We start from the raw sequence: 19,465 nt of genomic DNA, 5'->3' as shown, positions 1-19,465 counted from the left end.
CCTTTCCATTGAAACCTAAATTACTCCAAAGGGCTCAAAAACAAAGAAGTTAGAGCTGTTGAAGACTTGGGTTCAAAATGGTCACGAAAATAGGTTACAAAAAATGGTCACAAAAATAGGTTTTGTATTCCATTGACTTTACATTAAGACAATGACCACAAATTTGGATGAATATGCGCGACTTAAACTGGAATAACTTCATAATTTCTTGATGAAAATTATGACAAAGGAAAATTAATTCTACCCAAGAAAAACGTTGATTTGAATAAGTATAAAGCGGATGCGGTGATAATAATCCCGTGGATTTGGGATTTTTTTAGATTTGACGACACCGCAGAAAATACGGCACCTGCACCCGACCGACGACAGAAAAAAAAGAGGCAAAACATTATCTTGTCAGACTTGAAGTCAACTTGAAGGAAAAAGGATGTCGATGTCTACTGAATTAACACAGCTGGCAGAACAGTTTGCAACAGTGACCGGTAAGCTTTTACTCCATATATTATAAGAAGAAGAATTAATATTTAGACAAATATGTACGGCCGCCAGATGAGCTATGAGCGGCATTCCCTCCGGCTCCTTACTTGAATCTGACCCAAGTGAGTCTTCCAGGCATAGGCCATAGGCATAGGCTAGGCCGGCCGCAATAGGCACAACAGTCGTACTCGTAGTTGCAGACATAGACAGCTGGCAGCCGTCTGTTTCGAGGAGTCTTTTAACATTTTTTAAAAATTTCTCCTCGTACACAGACGGCTCGCTATCGTGCACGCACCTTGCAATGCAAAATCCCCCCGTCGCGTCGGGGCTCTTCAATTTTTGTCTTTAATAAAAAAAATGACAATTATTGTGACCAAAATGCAAATTAATATTCCCTCTTGGCATTAATTGCCCAAAAACGGAGAAAAATCAAGTTAAAAGGAACAAAAACAGTGACTTACCTCGGCTGTCACGCAAATTCACTTCCCCGTTTTGTCCGATCTTGAGTACATAAACATATGGCCATTGGCATTGAGTCCCTGTACAGATCGCGCTAGAACTTCGGTCTCTGTATTTGGTGAGTGAAGCCAACAGAGTTCAGCTGAACAACCAACATAACAGAGACCGAAGCTTTTGGTCTATTGCAGACAGTGCAGCGTAGGCGCAGGTAATCCGGTGTGAAAGCGAGAGACTAGTCCTGCATAGGCCCACTCACACATTGTACGAGGTTAGTATGTACTAACCTCGTACAATAGACCGTGTTTGACCCTGGATTTCGAAGTAGTCGGCAAACATCGCTTCATTGCTGAAGTAATATTTGCCGAAGCTCCTTCTCGCTACGCACCGGGGCTCTTGCCGGTAAGTAGCAAGATTTTGCTGAATATAATAATAATAATAAAATAATAATCCGATAAAAAAAGCACATTTTGCTTACCTCGGCCTCGAAAGTGACTTCGCTTGTCTCTTCCACGGAAATACAAGGAAGCCCGTTGGTGGCGCTAATAATTTCACAACCTTGATTCAGCTCCTCGGTAATTTTATAACTGTATCTAAATTCTTTGAATGCGCAATCCTCATGATCAATTTACTAATTATGGGCACCAATTAATGAAATGCCTTCAAAAAACATAATTAATGATTATTATTGGTGATGATAACACTCATTTGCATTAATTTAAAAAGATGACTGATAAAAAAAATGAAAATAATATACGTGCCTGGAAAGAAACCAGCAGTACAAGCTTTGACGAACGTCAATAATACGTATACGGTATACCAAAGTCTATACAATGAAAAGATTGGACACTTCACAGACTTTGCGTAATGCCTTGCGTCGATATGCGTGTAAAATAGTGTAGGTGCCTATTCTTTCCCTTGTCGTGTCTTTGATATGAATATAAATCGCGCGCCCTCTTCAGGAGAAAATTGATATCAACGCTGACTGATTTCTATCTCCGTAAAATCTTCACTAAAGATCAAGAAAATATACATATTTTTCGAAAGAAACTTCAAGGAGAAGTCACGGAAGGATCTAAATGATTCGGTAAGTGTCATAGCAGGATGTGGAATATTTATTTATACATAATATTTTATGTGGGCAAAAGCCCACTTTATTTTCGAAGTGTAGTGGTGTGTCGCGTTCGTATGACTGATAATCCTTCGCTCGCGAGACGATATGAACCCATGGGTGGCATAGGCCTAGTTAGACCAAAAGCTTCAGTCTCTGTATTTTGGTTGTTCCGCTGAACTGCGTTGGCTCACTCACCAATACATAGACTGAAAAGCTTGGAGGCCCGTACGTACTACAGACAATGTATTTTAGCAGTAACATGAGTAACATTAGATCTAACAGCGGAAACCCGATTTTCCGATCGTTTTTTGTACATAAAATGTCATATTATGAAAAAGAAATCACATCCATATTTACAAAAAAAATTCAGAAATATCGTACCTTAGACCGCAGTTACCGCTAATTCTTTTGAAATGATCATCAAAACATCGTCATCTTTGATCCTTTCGTTGGTCAATTTAAGTTGCCATCTTGGATGTCGTCATCTTCATTACAGACGTATTTACCAGTCGCTACCTATCGCGATTTGTGCCGCTGCTTTGCACTTGGACATATTGATGTGCGTGCATTCGGAACTTGTCGCTCGCATTGATTGGCCAAGATATCGAAAATTTAATCGGAAAGCCTTGATAAAAGCACAACTCGTTGACGGCTGCCATATTTTCCTCTCCGGCAGAAAGTCAAAAAATAAGGAATAACCCGGGGAATAACTCATCGGTAACGTATATTTTCGAAATATTATAAAATGTATATAGTATATCAATAGAAAGATTAGAGTCTAACGGAAATAGTGGACCTTCGTCCAAGATAATATAATGTCATTAGAATCTAAAAGAAGTAAAAAATCTGGACAAAACCCGTCCGCCGAATTGTCGGACCAGATTACACATGCAGGCTTGTACTGACACATTACCTTCGGTGAATGGGGATCTAGTAAAATGTCAGAAATTGTTGAATAAATCCCCAGAAACGATGGTTATTCCTGTCTAAGGCCTAGTATACCCAGTTGTGGTGTGTCCGGACAGGTTGTGTGTCTGGACGATCAATTTTAGAAAATCATTTGGAAAAAATTACAGGCGAAGTTTCATCAATTTTCAGTACAAAATGTTAGGAAATATTATAAAGAACAAAATTGGAGATGACTATAAATATTGAATTCATATAGCGTAATTCAAAGACAAAAAAGAAGGCTTCAAAAAATATAAAGTGTCCGGACACCCGACCCCTCATCCTACTACTTAGTAATGGCAAGTAGATCTACATACAGACAGTGTCTAATATTATTTATTGAGAATTAAAATGGTGAGCATAGCCAGGCGGCTTCTAGAGAGTAAAAACCAACGAATGCTTACTCTCATTGTCTCAATGAAGCCAGGTCTTCCTTCTCATTCACCTACACGAGTCGAAAGATGCAAAAACCTGAAACTTTCACCCCGGAGATTTCTTCTTTCCTTCTAAAAGATCTAGACCTAAATCAACATGGGGTAAAACTTCATTTCCGACATTTCTATGCTCTCGTTGTTATTTTTGAACAAGAATTCATCAAAACAATTAGAAAAATATTGTGAAAATTTCTATTCCTATTGTTCTTCGCCAATGTTACAGACGCATGCGTCGCGTAACGTTGGCCTAACTAACAATAGCATAGCGCACCCTCGACAATTTCTCCTGGCTTGATTCCCATTTTTGATCGGGAAACAGCACTTAGCAGGGTGACCAGACCTCCCGTATTTCCCGGTATCGTCCCGTATTTTGCTCCTTTGCCCCGGCGCCCCGACAAATCCTTCCTGGGACGCCTATTTGTCCTGTAATATTCAGAATATTCAATAAAATATTAATACACGACACGTATAGAAAGGTGGAGAATTTTCATGAAATAACAGATGATGAAGCAGAGACAACAATGAAATAGATTATTGTAAACTTTTGCAAGTTCTGCAGTGATTTTCTTGCTACCCAATATTGCAAACGAATTTATTTTCTTCGATAGAAATAAACAGGCATGTAGGATCGAAGCAGATTTTTAAGATATATCAAAAAGAGCTCCAAATATCATTAAGATTTTTGTTAGATGATTGGATTGTTTTGTTTGCTTGCAGTTTAAACTTTTTTTCTCTTTCCTTGATATTTCTTTCTTTTCTATCCTTTCTTCATTTCACTATAAAGTGCATCCCAGAAAAAAGGAAACCAGGATTTCCATGTCTTTTTTCTTCAAAAGCAAATGAATTATGATATTTCATTATTAAATAATCATAATATTCCTCTTTAATTTGGTACCTAATATATATGACAAACAATTCACACATTAAAGGGGAATGAAACCTTTGGAATAAGTGGGCTTGTGTCAAAACAGAAAAATCAAAGTATAGGAACAAAGAAAGTTTGAGAAAAATCGGACAAACAATAAGAAAGTTATGAGCATTTGAATATTGCAATCACTAATGGTATGGAGATCCTCCGATTGGCAATGCGACAAGGATGTGTGATGTCACATGTGAACAACTTTCCCTTTGATGGACTATGAAATACCCCCAAAATGTCTCTTTTAGCTTTTTGTTATGGTGATACAAACTCTTTATCCATGATGTATTCTTTAAAAATTTGTATTACATGCCCTCCTATAGAAAGAATTCATGATCTACAAATAGACGTGATAAAAGAGGCAATTTAAGTGAAATATATGTTTAATTAATGGGGAGAGTTGTTCACAAGTGACATCACACATCTCTGTCGCATTGCCAATGTGAAGATCTCCATAGCAATAGTGATGGCAAGATTCAAATGCTCATAACCTTCTCATTATCTGTTCGATTTTTCCCAAACTTTCGTTGATCTGTTTCTTTAATTTTTCTGTTGTCACACAAGCTATTTTGTTCTAAAGGTTTCATTCTCCTTTAATGAGCAAGACGAGTTTGAAATTTTAATGTCCAAACCATATTGCACAGAAAAAATTGACAAGATTGGTTCGTGATACGATGACCGTGCTTATTCCACGATTGGCTCTTTAGCATCTCTTTTGTATTCTTTGTTAAGATTCTCTCGCTGATCCCTGAAATGAGAGTGGTTTAAAATTCACACATGAGTTTCTGCGCAAATCGTTTCTGATATGTCTCCAATATTAATTGTGTGTAATCTACCATGCATGAACTGTTTGTGAAGCTGTTTATTTCATATATCAGAGATGAGATTACACTCTTGCCAAGAGTATCAAATTAATAGTAAAAAACATATAATTGTGAAATCTGTTTCTCAAAACGGGTTTCCCTTTTTGTGGGAAACACGCTGTATAGGACGAATATCCTAAAGTATAAAGGTATTTAGTGTCACAAAGCACTATGAATTATTAACCAAGTTTTTTAGGCCTTTAAAAATATGATACTATTTCCAAACTTTGGATCAACCACTTCATTATTCTGTTGCTCGCCCAATATTAATGGTATTTCCATTGTAAAACAGGCTCAACAACAGAAGTGGGTCTGCGTATGCTTGAAGTATGTAATGGCGACCTAGAGAGGGCGATCTCCATGCACTTGGACAACGTGATTGATGTAGATGCTATCCAGGCTAAAAAAGCCGTTGCTACTTCCTCCCAACATTCGGCTGCTGGTCCATCAATACCCCCTGAGTAAGTGAGAAACAATTAGGAAAATAATTTTGTACCCCCTGAGTAAGTGATGAATTATAATAATCATAATATACCCCTTTTTAAGTGATAAATGATAATAATGACAACCCCTCCCCCAGAAAGTGATAAATGATGATAAAATATTCCTTGAATATTTGAACAAATAATGAATGTTTGTGAAAGTGATGGGCTTACAAGGCAAGCTGGGTGTTCTTTGTGTTAGTCTCATCACCTTAGAAATTGCATTCATCATATAAAAAAAACAATATTTTGTACATAGATGTATATATATATATATGCTTTTGTCAAGAAATCATTTTCCTCATGAATCATTTACGGTAATATGTACATTTATTGTACATGAGAAAGGATGAATTTTTTTGGAGGTACAGTATAGGACATTCTTGGTTTAAGCTCTAACTATAACTGTTTGTGATGCTGCCATCAGTGTTCTATCTTTTGTAGGGTCAAAGGTCATGTTGATTGGCAGGGTACACTCTGGAGGACGCATTTTTTTGCCATATTTTCTATGAAGATCTGTATGATGGTTTATAGTGGTAAAATATATTTTCTGTCATAAATTTTTCTTTCTAGTGATTCTGTTCGACCTCCAATACCAAGTAAAATGGATACATTGGTTGAGGATGTTCCCACATTTGGTAAGGATATGTCTACAAAGACTTGTTCTATTATAGTACTACATTTAGCTGGACTTTTAAACCATTTTTGCCTGAGGATACTAGTGCTTCTATTATTGCTGCAATTTTACCTGCGCTGCCTTGCTCAAGCATTCAAGGAATTTTTCCAACCTGATATCCATTCACCTTACCTGGGTTGAGTGCAGCACAATGTGGATAAATTTCTTGCTAAAGGAAAACATGCCAAGGCTGGGAATCAAGATCACGTTCCTCAGACTGAAAGACGCGAGTCATAACCACTGGACCATGACGCCCCCACATTGTACACTCTACCAAACTGCATTTGATAAATAAATACATATGGTATTTTGAGCAAGATATCTGAAAAAGCAAGTTGAATATAATAATGCATGCAAATGAGTTGTGTATACCGGTATTTCTTCACTAGGGTTTGGGCTCTGTTCAAACAATTGCATGAAGCCATTAGGTTTTTAGAACTGATTCATGCACGGCTGCACACAACAAGTATAGCATTCAATTAGTTTTTAGTAGAGTGAGTTGCATAAAGTGTTTGATTAGTTCAGCGGGCTGTTTCATAAAGAGTTTTAAACATTGTAACTTTGTCATTTATGGCAACTACCATGGTAACAGGGTTCAGCAGCCACTCACAATCAATGTTTCCTTGAAAGTTACGCTAAAGAACTTTACAATAGTAGCACGTCTTTATGAAACACACCCCAGATCTGGCAAGTACTGAGTCATGCATTTTACTAGTAAATAAAGAGTAAAGATTCCATTTACCCCAAAATAAGGAAAATTTCAAACTTCAATTGATAAATAATGTAGAATATGAAACTGTCCTCATGCTGGTATATCAACCATATCACAAATTCCATGTGCCCCTGGTATTTTTTTAAAGACAAAATTGCCTGACAGTATTTCTAGAATAACTTTTGACTTCTTTGTTTTAAAGTAGAGAAGTAATTTTCAATGTACATGTATTTCTCAATTTATTGAACTGGGAATAACAAAAATTTTCATTGCCAGGGTAAAAGTATTATGAAATATGAGTATTCGAATCACTTCAGAACAACTTTGATTGTATTTTTTGTAAGGTCCGATTCCTAGACAAAGAAGAGCAAGGCAGTCAGTGTTTGATGGTTTACGTGATTTTCAAGCAGAAACAAGTAAGTTGATGAATTTTAAACATTTTATTCCATTATATTCATTTGAATTGAGGCAAAATGAATAATGAATTGATTGTTGCAGTTGACTAGGGGAGGTTTAACCTTTGAAACGGAAGAACCAGAATAACAGCTTCACCATGAATGTGCATATACCCCAAAAGACGGATTATCGGCTTTAAGTCATGTGATTCGAAAAGCAAGGGTGTTAGATATCAGGTGCTCTGTAAAAATTATGTCATTTTAGAGATATTCAGTATTAATTTTGTTGACGATTGGCTTTCATTTCTAAAGTTTTAGCATTAAAAATTACCAAAATATACTACACTACAAAAGGTGCTTGTGCGATAATACATGGCGACTCGTGTAAAGTCTAAAAATCTGAAATGAGCATGTTGTAACCCCAAATTCTTGGATGAAATTAAAATTCAGAGATGACAAGAAAATGTGCATCAAATTGGTTCTGCATCAGTTCTTAGATGAGGTGCCTGTTTTGTGATGGGCACTGAGTTGCGATTGGAAACTTGTTCCAATCGGATCTTAATGTAATCGCATCAGATTTTCTGCGCTGGGCTTGAGATACATGTTCTTACTTATAAGTATATTATCCTATAATGCATTATAATAGCATCATATAAAACACAATTGAAATGAGACAAGATTTATTATGGTTGCATGGAAACACAATACACGGTATTTGATGCATGTTTCATATTGTGACATGAAAGTTGTTTGAAAAAAAAGAAAGAACATAACAGCATTCTCTTGGGCCACACTGAGAGACATTGTGATATAATTTTTAAGTCAAATTGAATCAGAAAGAGATGCAATCATATTCATTTTTTGTTGTTTTTATTGTTCTAGGACTCCAGGAGGAGATGATACACAATCCAAAATCTTCATCAAAAAAGAGAACATTGGAAGATCTATTCAGACCACCATTAGACCTAATGCACAAGGGAACATTTGTGACGGTAAAAATTGTTCAATAAAAGTGGAAGATCACCCCAGCTAATACGTCCATTGCTTGATTAAAAAGCAGGAGAAATTCTGACAAATTTTGGTTAAGTGTTTGATGAAAATGAAATAGTGAGTGGGTGACGTCATTAGTTTGCTCATTTGTGTACCGACCAGGATGTGCATATAACTATATTGCAAAATAAAGCAAAACTTTGAAATGTCATAACTTTCTTATTTAACATCCAATCTTGATGAAATTTTCAGTGTTATGCTTGTTGGATTTTTCCCTTTTTATCAGAATCAATTTTTTGTTGGAGTGGACTTGTCCTTTAAATGAGGTCTGTGGCCACTTTGAAATAGGAACACTGATAAATTCATGGTGTTGCGTACACATAGGTCAAGCGATCTCCCAGTGTTAGCATGAATAAGCAGGGTTCCCACGTCATGTAAAATCCTGGAAAAAATTGTGGTCATGGAAAGTCAAGGAATTTGGAAAATTTGTGAAAAGTCATGGAATGGCATTTAACTCTTGGTTGTGGCAGCTTTCCAGTTTGTTGTGTCTCGCAACTCTCATACTCTGCTATTGAAATTGGTGTTCGTGATTTCCATTTTCCCCAGTTTTGTGACATCTCAAAAACTCCTGGGACGTTTTGGGAAGTCATGAAAAGCAGCAATTTAGTCATGGAAAAGTCATGGAAATTTCTGTGGGCACCCTGATAAGTGATGAGGATGTGGTCTGTGCACATCATACTCACTGATTGTTTTTCCTTTTCATATCGCCAGGCAAGAGAAGCAGGCCAGGTGCAGGGCAAGTGGCTGATGGTCAACGTTCAGAACGTCAGAGAATTCAGCTGCCAGCAGCTCAACAGAGACATCTGGAGCGATTCTACCGTGAAGAGTATTATCAGGGAGTCTTTCATCTTCTGGCAGGTAGGCCACTGAGTACACCAAAGCACAAAAACTATGGTGTTGATTGGTGCACATAAGAGGACCACAATAGTCTTTTTACTATGGTGTTAAATTTGTGGTGCTAGTTCGACACTATAACACATACCGTATGTTTCTCATTTTTATGTAGTTCCTTTGGGTCTTTAGTGTTGAATGTTGAATCTCGATTGTGTAACTTTTCCACCTCAGGGTGTGATCCGATTGTGTCCTTTTAAATTTTCCCCATGTGTGTTGTAATATTAGTACTTGTATATGCCTTTAAAAAGTTGCAGTGTCCTGAAATATTGAAATTTAAGGCCAGAGAGGCTGTATATCTTCAAATTATGCATGAATGTACATTTACAATGTCTGTGAGAACTATGTTTGGGTCATAGTTAGAGCATTAGACTCATGACTGAATCCCCACTTAGCCATTATCTCCACTTTGACCAAGGCCAAAGAGTAATCTTTGTTTTCTATACCGTATATATTTCAGTCAATATGACTGATCAAATCAGATTTAAAATGTTTCCTAAGTATGTTATTGGTCATAACGTGGCATTGATGCAGTGAAAAGCTGCTTTGTTGATTTCCTATGGAACTTGACCAGAAACAGAATACCTCTTTTTTTCTAATTTGACCCTCCATCTTCTTCTTGTCTTGGTATGTAGGTTTATCATGATAGCGAAGAAGGGCAGCAGTACATGCGGTTTTATAAAGTCACAGAATTTCCGTATGTGTCTATACTGGACCCAAGAACAGGTTCGTTGTCTGTTGCAAGGAAAATGTGTGATTTCAAATCCGTTGTTTGTGGTATAGTACATATAATGTTACCATAATGCAATTTGATTGCTTCCAATAATGAAGATGATGGGGAAGGTGATGATGGTGATGGTGATGATGATGATGATAATGATGATGGTGATAATGATGATGATGATGACGAGAATGATGGTGATGACGATGATGATGATGATGGTGATGATGATGATGATGATGGTGATGGTGATGGTAATGATGACGATGATGATGATGATGATGATGGAGATGATGATGATGATGGTGATGATTGATGATGACAATAGAATCTAATGATGGTGATGACGATAATGATGCTTATATCTATTTTCCTATTCAATTAATGGACCTATGTAGGCTACATGCGCTCTACTGTTTTTTAATAGTAAATCATGTTTTATTATCTTTCTCCAGGAGAGCAGATGGCAACCTGGCACAGAATAGATAGTGAAGCTTTCTGTGATGTTGGTAAGTCCTACTCAGAGGTGATTTAAAGTTTACTCCGATGATGGTTAGTTTCCTTCCGAAACACATTGCTGCAGGGGCAACAAAACCTAAGTAAATGTTCAATAGAATGAAAAACAAATTGATGACATAACAGGTAAGTATCCCTCATGATACAAGTATAAGCACATATTGTCCTCCAATAGGAAATTAATTTTACGCAGGTTCAAAATATACAGTATATACAACACATTCATGTAGAAGTCAGTTGCACAAGCATTATGAACAGATATATATATACAAATGTTAAATTATGATACGTAAAGGAGACAAAGTGAGCAAATGTGCATCGGAAGATTATTATACTTTAAAACGCCATTTCTTTACATCATTGGTATGATTATCGTCATTATAAGGTAGACAAGGGGAGGGTAGAAAATTTGGTCGAGGTATGCACTAAAGAAATGATTAGATTTTGGGGTCATGAGGCCAAAAGTCACAGAGGTTTTTTTTTTGTATTCTGGAAAATATCTTGTTCTTGTGAACTGAAATAAGCATTTGAGGGATCAACTTCAATTCTATTTTAATTTGTATGCATATTGATGCGAAGATGCTCTGATCAAAGGGGGTGTTCCACAAAGATTTAAGATTGACTTAGAGTCACACTTGAATGCCCAGTTGGTCGCCTCATGAAAGGCATGACCACATTGGTCAGATCATGCCAAGAAAACGCGCAATACTGTGTATTAATCAGTAAGATTGCGTGTTGCATGTCATATATGGGTCTGCATTTAAGTGTGATTCTATTCCTCAAATCTGTGTGAAACACTCCCCCGAATTTTGGGATCCCTTGCTTAAAGTTTATGTGAGTCATTTCTTGTTATCACAATGGCAGTATCTCGCAGATCAACTGGGTAACCAAGAATTTATCATGGACTTTGCTCCTTGCAGAGGAGCGATGTTCTTATTAGATTATTAATGCTTTAGAAAAGTCTTGGATGGAATACATTAAGATCCCGCAATGGCAGAGGTATGATTTTCTTCCGCATGCAGTTGAAGATCCATCCAGTCTAAGAATTGTTAGGCTTATGGTACATGCATTCGGTTCAGACTTGCACTGTTGGCTATTAAATAACTGACACAAAGAACATGATTGTAATAATCATAATATTCCACTTAAACTTTACAGATGAATTGTCACCCCACTCATTGAGTCCTGGCTGGCACCAAACGCAATGTATGCACTTTCTCCACTCCCTAGGGAGCATTCCACCAAGTGTATTTCAAACTTGATTGCTAGGCATACTACATGTACATAGGCCTCCACATTCAACATGTTTACCCTTTCAACACCTGGGTAGAGAGTGGCAATATACAATGATAAGATTGTAGTTTTATTTGTTTACAGTAAGTACATGGACTTGATTGAGAAATGTACATTCTGAGAATGGTCTCTCTTTTGCTTTCTCAGTGATGCAGTTCTTATGCGACCACAAAATGGACATTCCAGACATCGTTCCTCTATCTCCGCCGGCCGATAGCCCGTCATCGTCCGTACCACCTGCCAAAAAAGTTAGAACATCTGTAAGTGATTGGGTTTAATGATAACTATGATATGCAACATTCATATAGCACTGAATGCAAATGTTTTTTGTGCTGCATTACTCCAGCTTTTATAGCATGGCTGCTAATAGATCTTGATAATCTAGTTTTTGTACTCTTAGTTCATCCTTTTTTAATCTGAATCAAGATAACTCTGCTCCGCTGACTGGCCTACTTTTCCTGAAGCCACACGCTCAGCACGCTGAACGCGTATTAGTTCTTGCGCCGTCATGATCTGTGACGTCAATGATGGAATAGTGCACTATTCCATCTTTCCATCATTGACGTCACGGAATAGCAATTTTTCTTCAGTGGGCGTTTCATTTTCAACATCATCACAAAATAGCGAGAATATGTTTGGTCACATGATGCTTTTTAAACTAATCAGTATACATAATTCATGTAGGATATAATGTTATTTATATTAGAAAACTGAAGTGTGTGCTTTTGTAATATGGACTCCAATTCTGTTCTTTCTTTCTTTGATTACCGTTGGTATTAGAGCATTATAGATGCAAGTGAAGAAAGCCAGATAGAAGCTGCTATTGCCGCATCCCTGGCAGAAGCAGAAGCAGCTCAAACCAAATCTCCAAATCAACCCAAAGCAAAGTCCAGCATCATTGACATTGAATCCGACTCCAACGACGAGGATGATGACGATGCTGTGGAGACGATAGAGAGCGATTTTGCCTTCAGCGACTCGGAACCCTCAAGCGATGCAGTTTATCAGACGACCAGTAAGACTAAACCAGCACACAGTAATAATAAGAGGACAAGTGTAATCGTTAATGCCTCCCCCAAAGAAGACGTGGTTCACGAGGTGGATGATGATGAGAAGGAATCCACAATGAAACACCAGAGAACAGAATCAAAGGAAGCTAAATCGAACGGACAGGTTGCACGCAAGGGAAAGAAGGTATCGACGTGCAAAGGAAAGGCAAGAACTGAAAATGTGGATAGCGAAGGGAAGGGATCGGACAGTAAGGAAGCGGAGGTCGACGGTGTCGATGGGGAGAAGCAGAACGACGATGAGGGTAGATTATCAGGAGCTGATGAGGGGGCTGATGATGAGGAAGCGAGGGAGGACGAAAATGAATCGGCTGTAATCTCAGGTATGAACAGGATTGAAATTGGGTAATGATCAAGACCCTGTGAAACATTGGTATTGATCATTGATTACATTTTTTGATTTGTCCAATCAATTTGTGTAATATGATGTACAGCCAGTCTTACATGGAGTTACGATTGATCAAATCAATCGTAAGTCTATGGAAATCCATCAGTGCCATAATTTTTTCTATAGGAAATTTACAAAACGTCCATTGTAAAGCATAAGAGAACACACTAAGTTGTCAAGAAATCAATGAATTTTCGGATATACATTCATATGTAGATTTTTTTTAACGAACATGCATTTCATATGTTGAATTTGCTGGCTTTCCATAGTTGCGATTGATCGGATCAATCACAACTCTTTGTAAGACGGGCCCCTGTTTTACCCTGCACTCAGTGCAATTTCATGTACCTTTTCTTCATGTTGGGATTCAACAGTATTTAATTGTAAATAGCACAATCCTGTCTATGGGATTTTTTTATCAAAGTAATAATAATTGTGATATTAATAGGCATTTATATAACGCCATCTATCTAGAAATGAACTGCATGTATTCAGGCACATTGTTTATTAGTATTATTACCCCAACTGTAGCTCAAGCTGCCTTTCAGCACTCAGTGCATTCAAGGAATTGATCCTGCCGGCACCCATTCACCTCACAATGAGTGCAGCACAATGTGGATAAATTTCTTGCTGAAGGGAATTACGCATGGCTGGGATTCGAACCCACGACCCTCTGTTGCAAAGTCAGAAGACTAACTCCAATGGGCCACAACACTCCACTCCATTGAAGTAGTGTTATTTTCCTTGTGAAGGTTACAGAGTATCCTTTCAAATGGACCCCATTGCTCATCATGTATATTAGTGAAAATTAAAGACACAAAACAAGACGATGGTGTTGATTTTCAATCTGCATTTTGTTTTTTCTTTATATGCAAAGAGGGTGGGTTATATTGTCGTGTCAGCGCAAGAACAACCTTATTACCACACTTGCGTGAATTGAATGCTAGCAAAAATGCCCTTATAGCAGCATGCATAATTGCATTGACTACGGGCGTTTCTGCGTTGGTGCTGTGTGCAAAAATGTGTTGCTAAGGGTGTTCTTGCACCAACCCTCTGATATACGTACATGTACATACTTATTCCTTGTGACATCACGAGTTCTCTTGAATCGCATTTGCGCTATGCAAAAGGTTGCAACATGAACATCAAAGGGTTTTACAATAATTTGTGACAAATGCCAGGTAATGGAGCCTGCAGGTCTTGTAGTGGGTAGCACGATTTGTCAGTACAATTCCTTAGGTGGTCTGGATTTTCTTTATCATGATATACCTGTAGTTAATCTTGTACAATGTACATGTAGGTGATTTTTTCCAATCTTCACACAATTTTAGCGAGAAAATGTCTGAAGGCCACCGTACACCTTACGACCCGACCGGTCGCCGACTGGCTTGCGACTGGGTGAGGGGAGATAAGTCGCAAGGTAGTCATAAGCCTCGACACCGCACACCTTGTGATCCGATCTGCGACTCACGCATGCGCTTTTTGCCCTTTGGCATAGCATCTGAGAAATTGCGCTTACTACTGTGTATGCGCATTGTTTATCATAATACGCTTTATGCAACTGTGCTGTCTGATTGGCTGGAGGTTGGATTGAGCTTGTGATCCAGTCATAAGGATTCGACATGTCAAATCCTTCTGATTGTCCTTGCGACTTGTCTATGACCGGTCTGCGACGCTCAAGCTGACAAGAGCTGTGACGTCACATCTCCCCTCACCCAGTCGCAAGCCAGTCGGCGACCGGTCGGGCCGTAAGGTGTGCGGTGGCCTTAAAACGGATAAGAACAAGATTCCATGGGGTTGAATTGATGCGACGTCACACTGCGATTCTCTGTGATGTATATACCATAGTACCCAATGCAGAGATCCAAACTATTCCTTTTTGGGGGCATATTTGTTCCTTTATTCTCATACCTGTTCTTTCTGTTCCTGCCCCACTGCTGGCTTTTGCATGTCCAACACTGCAACAGACATTTTTTTTTTTTGGGGGGGGGGGCGGAAGATTGGTGTATTGAGCCATCTTCAAACCCACAGGAATTTGTGAAGTTGTGGTGGTCTGCGCAAGTGAAGGACGAACAGCATCACATTCACAAATAAGTCAATATGTATTTTGTGTGGTTCGTTTTACATTTTTGAAAAATTTCTGATCGTGTCGAATGTGTCAGCCATGTTATAATCCACAGTCTGCTTTCCATAAAACGAAGCTGCAGTGCATAGTATGCTTGGTTCAGGGTCTTCGTGATCATTTAACGTGGCCAGACGCATAGATCACCCAGACACCAGTATCATCTGACAGCTACAGACTTGCAATTGTTACAGTGTGAGAAATCTAAAAAAAATCCTTTGTTTGGTTTTTAAAAAAGTTTTTCTTCTAACCCTAATACTCTCAGGGTATTTGGATTCTTGCCTTGCCGTAACATAATGTTGCATAATTTGGTGACCCCGTACCGAGGCGTCAATTGATCTCAACAGTTGCGCGACTCAGCGCGAGACCTCAAATGAAAAAGTTAGCGAGTGGTGTGGTCCAAAAATTTTGTGCAGCAGATTTATCACAAAAAAACTGAGAGTATTAGGGTTCAGACTACTTTTGTTATTGAAAAAATTTGACATCTGGAACATAATGCATTCTGGGTTTTTTTACAGGTCCAACTACTGAAATCCTGTTGAGATTTCCCGATGGAAGAAGAAAACAGGTGTGTTTATCAGCTTCAGCGTCACTCAAGGTGAGTATATACCTAGGGATACCTAGGGAAGTTTCTGAATGCAGGCATGTTAAGCCTCTGTATTCAGTTCTAGGTTTTTCCTCCTCAAGATGGCTGGCTCACTTCCGGGCACAGGGCTTTCGTAGTCATATTTTATTGGCTCATTTTTCCAGCATCTATCCAGGGCAGCTTCAAAACTGTGCACACTTGGGGCAGTGACAACATCATTATTTAGGCTGTTCCATGTCTTACATATTCTAACATTAAAAGAATTCCTATATTTTTGGGTCTTTGTCCTTCTGCATAATAATAATGACAGTGCCAAATCAACTCTGCTCAAGGCCCTGTTCAAGAAATTATGAAGGAAATTCAAAATTGAACAGAAATGTTTGAGGTGTTTTTTTTTTAAGTTTCAGAAGTCAAACATACTTTAATGTCTTCTGGAAGGCTTTTCCCCAGGTTTTAGCTACTTTGTGGGTAGCGAGAAAGCTTGAAAAGGAGGAATGTAAGGATCTGGGGGGTGTTTCACAAAGATTTAAGTATTACTTAGAGTCGCACTTAAATGTCTAGTTGCGCGCAGTATAAAAGGCATGACAGCATTGGTCAGATCATGCCAAGATGACGCGCACTACTGCGTATTGATCAATAAGATTGCGCGTTGCATATCATGTACGCGTCGACATTTAAGTGCGATCTAAGTCATACTTAAATTTTTGTGAAACACCCCCCTGGAAAGGGTGTAGCTTTTGAATAAGGAAAATATGTACTTCGGAGAACTACGCACTCAGTAGATAGTTACTTAATACTAATAATAATAATAGGCGTTTGTATAGCGCCATCTATCTAGAAATATTCTATTCCGAGGCGCGTTATTATTATTATTACCCCGACTTTAGCTCGAGCTGCCTTTCAGCGCTCGTGCATTCAAGGAATTAATCCTGCCGGGTACCCATTCACCTCACCTTGGTCGAGTGTAGCACAATGTGGATAAGTTTCTTGCTGAAGGAAATTACGCCATGGCTGGGATTCAAACCCACGACCCTCTGTTTCAAAGTCAGAAGACTTATCCACTGGGCCACAACGCTCCACTGACATTGACGAGTGGATACCATGCGTGACCAAAAAAAAAATGTAAAAAGGGTGTCTTTTTCAAGATAGGGCACGTTACGTACGTAACGTAATAAGGGTGTCAAAAACACTAAAATAATGAAAAAAGGGTATCTATTTCGCTAGGAAAGCTACCTGTTGAGGGTCAAATTTGTGAGGGTATATAAAAATGTTTTTTAGAGGATGTACTTTTAGCCCAAACAGTCAACACTACGTATTTAAAGTACGATTTGCGCAAGGTGTGGGAAGTGGGGCCGTACTAAACCCAATGATGTCGGTAAGACCGACGTCCGTGACATAATTATTAAAATACTTGTACTTGTTTAGGGGTTCAATTCAGGGAATACTTGCCAAGAGTATCGTTTTGTTTCCAATACTTGTTAAGGGTAGGGTTTCACACGCCATTACTTGTTAAGGGGTGCATTTTCAGAATATGGAAAATACATGTTTAGGGTGCCATGGTCGCGCATGGTATCCACTCGTCAATGGAAGTGCCCCCTTCCCCCGGTTGAAAAATATATATATATTTATGTAATTAATGTGAGTTGTGTAGGAATGTTGATTTTTTGTTGAAATCCATTTTCCCCACGTAATTATTAGATTAAAAAATAAAACGGTAAGTGTACGTCTGGTTAATGGAGACAACTGTATAATAGAACTGGATAAAAGAGGTCTGACTGTACATAAACATTGTAAATATACATATTTCTTTTTTGTGTGTTTCAGTCCTTGGTTAAATGTGTCACAAAGGAAGGGTTTAAAGAGGAGAAGTACGAACTCGTCACAAACTACCCTCGTCGTCGTATCTCGGCCTTAGACTTGACAACCAGCCTCTCAGATGCAGGACTCTGTCCCCAAGAAAGCATCTTTGTCCAGGAACGGTAGCAGACTTTATGCCTTTCAGAAGATTGGAAAGTATGGCATCATGAGCTCTTGGGATAAGACTAACTAGTTTAAAGGCTTGGCTTTAACTGGGCGTTGTGGCATGCACCTGTTATCCAAGCTACGTGGGGAAGTTACAAATTGATGCAGAGGTTCAAGGTTCGAACCCTGGTCACGTCTTTCGGATGGTGACGTTAAAGGTCGGTCCCAGATGTAAATAATCATACCTGATTGATACACATCTGACAAAACTGAAATACACCCCTTGGCATAAACCTAATATGTATAAGCTTCTATTTTATTTTGAAGTTCACCCTCACAAAGAATTTATTATAAAAATAGCAGAAAAATGATTAAAAAATATATTGGTGAATGTTGAGGATTGAAAAAATTATTTGAAGTTTAATTTGTTATTTGTGACGCCATATAGAAGCAGCTTTCCATATGTCCTGAATTTGAAAACTCAATGAAATTTTATTTTCTCCACAAATTGTAAATGTTTTTTTTATTGTACCTTCAGCATACATGTATCAACTGATCATTTCACACCTGTTCCTGACAGACAAAAATATTTTAGTCATCATGAATCATGAAAAAATTGAACTTCATGCATTCGTATAACATAACATAACATAACATATGGGGCAGCTGGTCGTTTATGACGTCACAAATCAAAAACTTAAGATTCTGATTAGTCTCGTAATCTTTGATTGATTTTCCTCAACCTTGAACAATACTTTTTAATTATTTTTTTGCAACAAACTTTTCGTCAGGGTAAACATCCCTTGTAAATTCTTGTAATACTAGTATTCTCCTGAACGGTTCAAGTTTTCAGTGTCCTTATTACATGAAGCATGGTGATTCAGGTGCGTCGAAACAGGACTTAAGCCGGCATCGGAGGCAGCTCGGCTTCTGCGTCACACCCCCTTTTTATTAAAGCCAGAGTGAAACCACCTCTGGACATGGACCTATCCATGGAGGATTATCTATTGTTACTGGGGGTGCGGTGACAATGCCAGCACCCCCAGTAACAATAGAATAATCCTCTGTGGGTAGGTCCATGCCTCTGGATGTGGTTTGAAAGCGCCTTCACGCTGAATTAAGAACAACAAAAATGTTCATGTGAAAAGTCAGGTGACTACTGTCACATGAATAATCAACGTGAAGTCGACTTAAGTGTAGACACAATAATGCGACTTCAAATTTAAGGCATGAAGGTTGCTTCAAAACGGGTGTCGGAGGTGGTTTCAAACAACATGCATGTGTATCAGGGGCTTGTAATAGTCACACTTCACTTTTTTGTGAAACATCCCCCCCCTTCCCAAATGTAAGCCTCTTGTTAGTAGAAAGCTTGGTCAAGTCCACCATATTTCTT

General features: G+C 38.3%; 1 protein-coding gene across 1 annotated transcript; it reads left to right on the top strand.

Annotated features, from left to right (window-relative positions):
• The first annotated feature begins 300 nt into the window (after positions 1 to 300).
• Positions 301 to 18,631, top strand: LOC121430091 (UBX domain-containing protein 7-like). Its single transcript, XM_041627364.1, has 12 exons — positions 301 to 482; positions 5,504 to 5,672; positions 6,267 to 6,331; positions 7,426 to 7,497; positions 8,359 to 8,468; positions 9,238 to 9,384; positions 10,053 to 10,143; positions 10,594 to 10,647; positions 12,095 to 12,207; positions 12,728 to 13,337; positions 16,043 to 16,122; positions 17,935 to 18,631. Exons 1-12 carry the CDS (start codon positions 428 to 430, stop codon positions 18,091 to 18,093), a joined length of 1,725 nt encoding a protein of 574 aa, XP_041483298.1. The 5' UTR covers positions 301 to 427; the 3' UTR covers positions 18,094 to 18,631.
• Positions 18,632 to 19,465: the final 834 nt, after the last annotated feature.

This window comes from Lytechinus variegatus, chromosome 16, assembly GCF_018143015.1.
Source record: "Lytechinus variegatus isolate NC3 chromosome 16, Lvar_3.0, whole genome shotgun sequence".
Taxonomy (NCBI): Eukaryota; Metazoa; Echinodermata; class Echinoidea; order Temnopleuroida; family Toxopneustidae; genus Lytechinus; species Lytechinus variegatus.
Note: the sequence above shows the minus strand (reverse complement) of the source record. Positions and strands in the feature narration are given on the sequence as shown.

Excerpts from the sequence above, each read along its gene's own strand:
- LOC121430091 (XM_041627364.1), top strand. The coding sequence starts at position 428 with ATGTCGATGTCTACTGAATTAACACAGCTGGCAGAACAGTTTGCAACA. Across the intron at positions 6,332-7,425 it reads TGAGGATGTTCCCACATTTG|GTCCGATTCCTAGACAAAGA; the intron begins GTAAGGATATGT and ends ATTTTTTGTAAG. Across the intron at positions 9,385-10,052 it reads AGTCTTTCATCTTCTGGCAG|GTTTATCATGATAGCGAAGA; the intron begins GTAGGCCACTGA and ends CTTGGTATGTAG.